Genomic DNA, 6,853 nt, shown 5'->3' with positions numbered 1-6,853 from the left:
TAATAAACATGAATTACCACATCTATATCCTCGGTCAAGGAAACATTTAAGATCCCAATGGGGCGATTTTGTCTTTCATACAAATCATGTAGAAATCAACACATACACAAATTAGATCAAGATCACCTCCAGTTGCATAGTGCATTCATTTTCTCCAATTGGAATAAGTGGCTGAGAAAGTGCCACATCAATTAAAAAAAATTGGGTAACTAATTTTTCACCACCCTTGTATTCTAACTTTAAATATATATAAAAACTTTAAATGTTGTATTCTGACTTTAAATAGTATTTCCAAAATACGCACTGGTGGGAGAGAAGAGACTGATGTCTTCCTTTCTCTCTCTAAAACCTTCCATTAATAAACTCTCCAAGGACTCACAACAACTTTTGAACTTCAAAACTTCACTTCAAAACCCAAACACACTCCAAAACTGGCTTCCCAACAACAACCCCTGTAATTTCACTGAGTATTATGCAGAAATTGTTCATCTAAATCTCGATTTTGGGTAGGATTGTTTCTTCTTATCTGATTACTCGTCCCAATTAGTGTTTCTCTGATTAAAGTGATTGACTATCATGAAGTAGGATTATGTTGGGATATTAAGTACAACTTATACTAACTTAAATTACAAACTGTTGGGATGATATGTATTAAAGTCAATAACTATCATCTAGTAGGATTATGTTAGGATGTTACGTACAACTTATACTGACTTAAATTAAAAACAGTTGGGATGTTATGTACAAATAATTCTTTAGGATTTTATTGGGATGTTGCGTACAACTTATATTGGCTTAAATTACAAACTGCTTGGGATGTTATGCAATACACAAATAATTAAACAAAAAAACTATAACAGTCTAAATGTTGCTCAATTCCAATATTGATATATCTATGATTCGTTTTGGAAACAAATCAAAATATGTATAAAAACAAAGGAATTGAGAAATAGATTTGTGATTCGTTTTGGAAACAAATCAAAGATCCTTTTAAATTCTTTAGCAATGGCAGAGGGAGGAAAGTGAGAAGAAAGAGAACTCTCAGTGCAACAGTGGCAAAAAGGCAATGAAGATAAAGAGAGGAGAGAGAAAGTGACGATAGTCAAAGATAGAGAGAGGAAGAGAAGAGAGAAAGGTGGACGATGGTCAAAGATAGAGAGAGAAAGAAAGGAGAGAGAGAAATCCAGTTGTATATACTGTATCTATATACAAAAACTATATATATAAAAATAAAATATAAATTTTTTACCTTTCATAATTTTTACTATTCATTTACTCAATTGGAGGCATTGTTGCACTATGTAACTGGAGGTGATTCTTCACCTACACAAATCAACATATTTAATTAGAATTGGTGCAAACTATGTAAACATTGTCGCCCGGTGCTACTGAGGGATGGACCCAAAAAAATATTATTTGCCTGGCCGAATTACCAATATGAAAATAATTTTTAAAACTACACCCCAAAGAAGAAAAGTAATTGAGAGAGGAATTATTTTTGAAACATTTTAACATTAGTTTAAAAATATGTTGTTCTAAAAATAAGAATTCAATAATTCAAATTAAATTTCTTATATTGAATAATTCAAATTAAATTTTGGAGGGATCACATGTTTAAATCACATGTTTAAATCATGTGATTTTTTTTTTTTTGGGGGGGAGGGGGGAAGGTTCATGATGTGTTTCTTGTTAGTCCTCACATAGTTCCGCCCCCAGGACAACCACACTTTTATTTTATTTCACTTCATTCGTACCTTTGTCTATTTGTTGGAGGGAAGGCTTTGTCTTCTAGTAGAATCAGTCGGAAGAATAATTCACCAGGAATATTCATCATAATTAAAAGAAAGTATAAAGTAGTATTTCAGTGACCCATATATAGCTATTAACTTAATTGTGACAGTACTATCTAGAGACAGATAGATATGGAAATTACAGTGGGGTTGGCATTGGTACTAGGAGTTGTGCCACTAATAGGGTGGTGGTTGTGGTGGTGGAATGACCTCTGGTATGGCCTCCCAGTTAAACTCCGGTGTTTCCGTAGCGGCACCAAGCTCCCTCCCGGTCACATGGGCCTTCCTTTCTTTGGAGAGATGCTTACCTTCCTTTGGTACTTCAAACTTCGTCGTCGTCCTGACGAGTACATTAATTCTAAGAGATCCAAGTAAGATTTCTTCAAAGTTTTACCTACTCTTCCTAGAGTTAGTATATATATATATATCAGTTTTTTGAGCATAATTTATTCTATTTTTACAAATGTTAAGTTCGGAAAAATTTAGTTCAAAACCATTATCATTTGTTTAAATTAATTAAAAAAATTTTGATTCGAAATCTAAAACGCTTTCAATACTCCCAAACACAATATTAGTGAATTTTGCATAGTTTATCTAAGAACTGTAATTAAAAGAAAGTCGGTACTTACACGTGGTACCTCCACTCGTTAAGAAAATTCTTATTATAGCAAATTGAGAGTTTTCATGTCTGTAATTTGGATGGAGGCAACTACATATACAATACCCTATTGTAGACTTTCTCCCATAACTCTGTAAGTATAATTGAATCAAAGAAGCATTAATAGTTGACTTGTACTTGCAAATCCATTGCCACGGTATGCTAATTGATAGAGGTGTTAATTAATATCTGAGATCTTAACTACATATACAATACCCTATTGTAGACTTTCTCCCATAACTCTGTAAGTATAATTGAATCAAAGAAGCATTAATAGTTGTTGACTTGTACTTGCAAATGCATTGCCACGGTAGGCTAATTGATAGAGGTGTTAATTAATATCTGAGATCTTATATTGATATTTTTCATAACAAATTCAAGGCTTGTGTCAAGCCTTTTTCTAGTCACACTGCATCAACTATATGAACTTCACATATGAACACTTAATAACTCTTGCAATTTGATGAACGGTATGATCAGCTATGGTGATGGAGTAGGACTGTACAGAACCCACCTCTTTGGATCACCGGGAATCATAACATGCTCCCCTTCATTCATCAAATTGGTCCTCCAATCGCCCGTCGACTTCATCGTTGAATGGCCGACTGTGGATATTCTAGGTACCAACTCTCTCACAGCACTTAAGGGAAGCACACACACCAGGGTCAGAGGTTTTGTCACAAGAGCCATTAACCACCCGGATCCTCTCCGTTGGATCGCTCAGATGATGCAACCCGGGGTTGTTGCCGCCCTCCAGTCATGGGCACAGAAGGGTAGAATCATAGCAATTGATGAAACCAAGAAGGTAGTATTTAATCCGACCATCTGAAGTGCCGTATTTAATAAAGAGGGTAAATTATAGTCACCTCTCTTAAGGTTCCGTAAATATACACTGGCCTCTTAGGTCAAATTGGTGGGGTTTTTAATTACGTCTGCCTCTATATATGTTGTATTTTATTGCAGTAAACATGTCTTTCAATGAAAGAATTAGAATTTGAAAGAAAAAAATTGCCACATCAGTATTTTTAGTTGTTAACGTTAAGGAAGGAAAAATATGTATTATTTACATACAAATTTAAAGGGAGGTAAGTGTAATTTGAGACACAAGAGAAAAGGTAAAGTCAATGCAATTTACCCTAATAAATAAACTAAATAGGTTGTGAATAATTAATTTGAAAATAAAAAAATTGTCATGAGAATAAATTATTGGTTTTGGTAGGTCAAATTTTGTTGAATTATATAAGCTCTCACCTGCTAGCATCCCTCTTATTATAATCTTAATGATAGTTGATTCTGAAATGACATGACGTGATCAAATGACAGGTGATATTTGAGAATATCGGCAAGTTATTTGCAAGCTTGGAGCCTGGACCTGTTCTTACTCATCTTGATGAGTTGTTTGAGGATATGGTTAAAGGACTTAGAGCTTATCCTATCAACTTCCCTGGAACTACATTTCACCATGCCCTCCAGGTTAATCACACTGCTCAAAAGTATATTTGTGTCCTGGTTATTCAAAATTACTTATGTTTTGCAGTTTCTTTTACTGTCGATTATTATTTGCATTTTGGAGATATTTGACTTATGATGTAGTTATACTAAAGATTCACCTAAGAAGCATAAAACACTTCTACGAATATTTTGTATTGGATACGGATGCTTCGAGCACACTCTAAAGATGTCTGATTCATCATTTATGCCTCCGTGATTCAAAATTGATTTTTTTTAGTGAACGATCTAGAAATTAATATGACCGGGGGGTTAGTGAAGGAAATTTTAAAATTTTATGTGTATAAATGTAAAAAAATATAAATTTAAGAGTATAAAATGTAATAATAAAAGTAGGAACATATATAATTGTAATACAAAAGTACTACGGGGGAGAACTAATAGCAGTGTTTATACTTCATGATTTATGACAATTATAATATCCATGGTACATGTTAGACAATTCATATTATGCAATTAGATGATTAACCAAAGTTCAAAAGTTTTCTTGTATAATACTGTGTAGATGTTTATAAGTAAATTTTATATTCTAAAATTCTAATATAATAAATGCACACTTAGTCCTTCTTATTCAAAGGTCAAATTGCTCAGCCATATCAAGCCTAACTTTTCAAAGAGAAATTCTAGGTTCAAACCTCGGCAGAGGTATTTCGATTGAAATATTAAGCCAACAAAATCACAGTCATGACTAATGGGATGCTGTCAGGTAGGACCCATGTGAGTCCCACTTAATTGAAATTTTGGGTCTAGCAATCAATTTATTAATTCGAATGCATGAGAGTTGACACATTCTCAAGTTCAATAAGGTTTTATTATATTATTACGAAACAAATAGTAATCTTATACCATACAGATGGTAGATGGTGTGACACAAACTCTGTGTTAATAATTTGACAGTGCCGGAAGAAAGCCATCGCAATTTTCAGGAATGAAATGGAGAAGAAGAAGAAGAACCGAGATAGCGCCAATACAACGAATGATCTAATGGATGGGCTGATGCAAATAAAGGATGAAGAAGGGAGGCAATTAAGTGACATGGAGGTGTTGGACAACATTGTTAGCCTTGTTGTTGCAGGCTACGAATCCACTTCCCATTCAATAATTTGGGCTATTCATTATCTTGCTAAGTACCCTGAAGTTCTCCAAAAGCTTAGGGTATGACTAAGAACACATGGTCACATATTGAAGTAATATTCTTCTTAAATCTCTTGACCTTCTGATCAATTGAACTGCAGGAGGAGAATATACAGTTAAGCAAGAACAAGAATGGGGAGTTCATCACGAGTGACGATATTGCAAAAATGAAATATACAAACAAGGTATGTATTCATTTATCTGCAATGTGTTATGATTCTTGTTAACCATAATATTCTGAAGAGTGGAATAGGTGCGTTTGGGTATTAGGAAAACATACATATATTTTTTCAGAATGAGAGAAGTGAACTAGTCTTATTACCTTTTTCATCGCGATCCTGCAGACTTAGAGCAATTTAAATTTACACCATTTTTCTTGGATATAGGTTGTGGAAGAAACGATAAGACTGGCGAATATTTCACCAATTATGTTTCGAAAAGCTAACAAGGATGTCGAGTACAAAGGTAGAACCAAGTTGTGTTTTAAGGGTTCATCATCTTTACCAAAATGTCCCTTGTTGTATAATGATTTCAGGCTTTTTGATGTGCAAAGAAAATCTTGATCAACAAATGCACAACTTTGTTTTAATTGCTTATGATACAATTTTGAGATGTCCCACAGGTTATAAAATTCCTAAAGGTTGGAAAGTGTATCTTTGGGTTAGATACCTCCACACAAATCCAGAAAACTTTGAAGATCCAATGTGCTTTAACCCGGATAGATGGAATGTAAGTTATGAAGATACATAGCCCATTTGATTCGGTTTTTCTAACCATAATTTTTTGATTTCATGTGGTCAGTTTTTCTGAAAACTAAGTTGTATAGTTCTCTACAAAATATATATATATACTTGATAACTATTTTTTGGAAATTGAACGAAATTGGCTTATAATGATTATCACTTTTGATATCTGATCTAACGTCTAGTAATTTTTCAGGAACCCCCAAAGCCAGGAACATATCAAGTATTTGGCGGGGGAGTAAGAATTTGCGCCGGAAATATGTTTGCTCGCTTACAAATTGCCGTTTTTCTTCATCATTTGGCCATAGGATACAAGTAAGAAACCTTGTTTTATTTATATATATATGACTACTCCATTATTGTTGTAGGTTTGAGGTAATGAAAAAATAATAATTTCTCTGGTTTTGATTGAATATCAGGTGGGAACTCGTCAATCCGAAAGCAGAGACGAGTTATCTTCCACATCCAAAACCAGTTGATGGGGTTGAAATTGTCTTTGGCAAAATCTAAGAAGCACATTATGTACCAATGTGATGTTTTTTTTTTTCCTTCCATTTACTATCAAGTTATTGTTATCAGGGCAGAGCTTCATATGAGCCTTGGAATCATGCCCCTACAAAATATTTCGAAGCCTTCAGTTTTGTTTAAAGAAATCAAGTCGTTGGCCCCCCAAGATGGAATGGGACTTCTATATATTATATTCAAAAACATTGTACTATATATATATAAAGATATATATATATATATATCGATCTCTGTTACCTCTAATTAATTGATTTCATCGGTGTCATGTCCCAAATCCCAAAAACCCGATAAATTGTGAAAGCGAAAGGGAACCAGACCCGACACGGAGTTCCCATGCGGAAGTAACACCACATTAGTCCCCATGACTAATGTGGCCTTGGATGGTGCGTTATTATACCACTGTGTCCTCACTCTAACCAATAAGTGTAAGTTGAACGCAGTAGAATGTTTAGAAAGTTTTAATTATTTTTAAAATATATCAGTGTATATTTTAA

General features: G+C 33.9%; 1 protein-coding gene across 1 annotated transcript; it reads left to right on the top strand.

Moving 5' to 3' along the window:
• The first annotated feature begins 1,669 nt into the window (after positions 1–1,669).
• On the top strand, positions 1,670–6,381 carry LOC132286695 (ent-kaurenoic acid oxidase-like). The gene is made up of 9 exons (XM_059789062.1): positions 1,670–2,161; positions 2,929–3,253; positions 3,772–3,921; positions 4,855–5,112; positions 5,193–5,276; positions 5,478–5,556; positions 5,714–5,820; positions 6,031–6,149; positions 6,254–6,381. Exons 1-9 carry the CDS (start codon positions 1,923–1,925, stop codon positions 6,342–6,344), a joined length of 1,452 nt encoding a protein of 483 aa, XP_059645045.1. The 5' UTR covers positions 1,670–1,922; the 3' UTR covers positions 6,345–6,381.
• The last annotated feature ends 472 nt before the right edge of the window (positions 6,382–6,853 follow it).

The sequence above is a fragment of the Cornus florida genome, unplaced genomic scaffold (genome assembly GCF_030987335.1).
Source record: "Cornus florida cultivar Cherokee Brave unplaced genomic scaffold, ASM3098733v1 CherokeeBrave_3.0.0_Hap2_Chr11, whole genome shotgun sequence".
Classification (NCBI taxonomy): domain Eukaryota; kingdom Viridiplantae; phylum Streptophyta; class Magnoliopsida; order Cornales; family Cornaceae; genus Cornus; species Cornus florida.
Note: the sequence above shows the minus strand (reverse complement) of the source record. Positions and strands in the feature narration are given on the sequence as shown.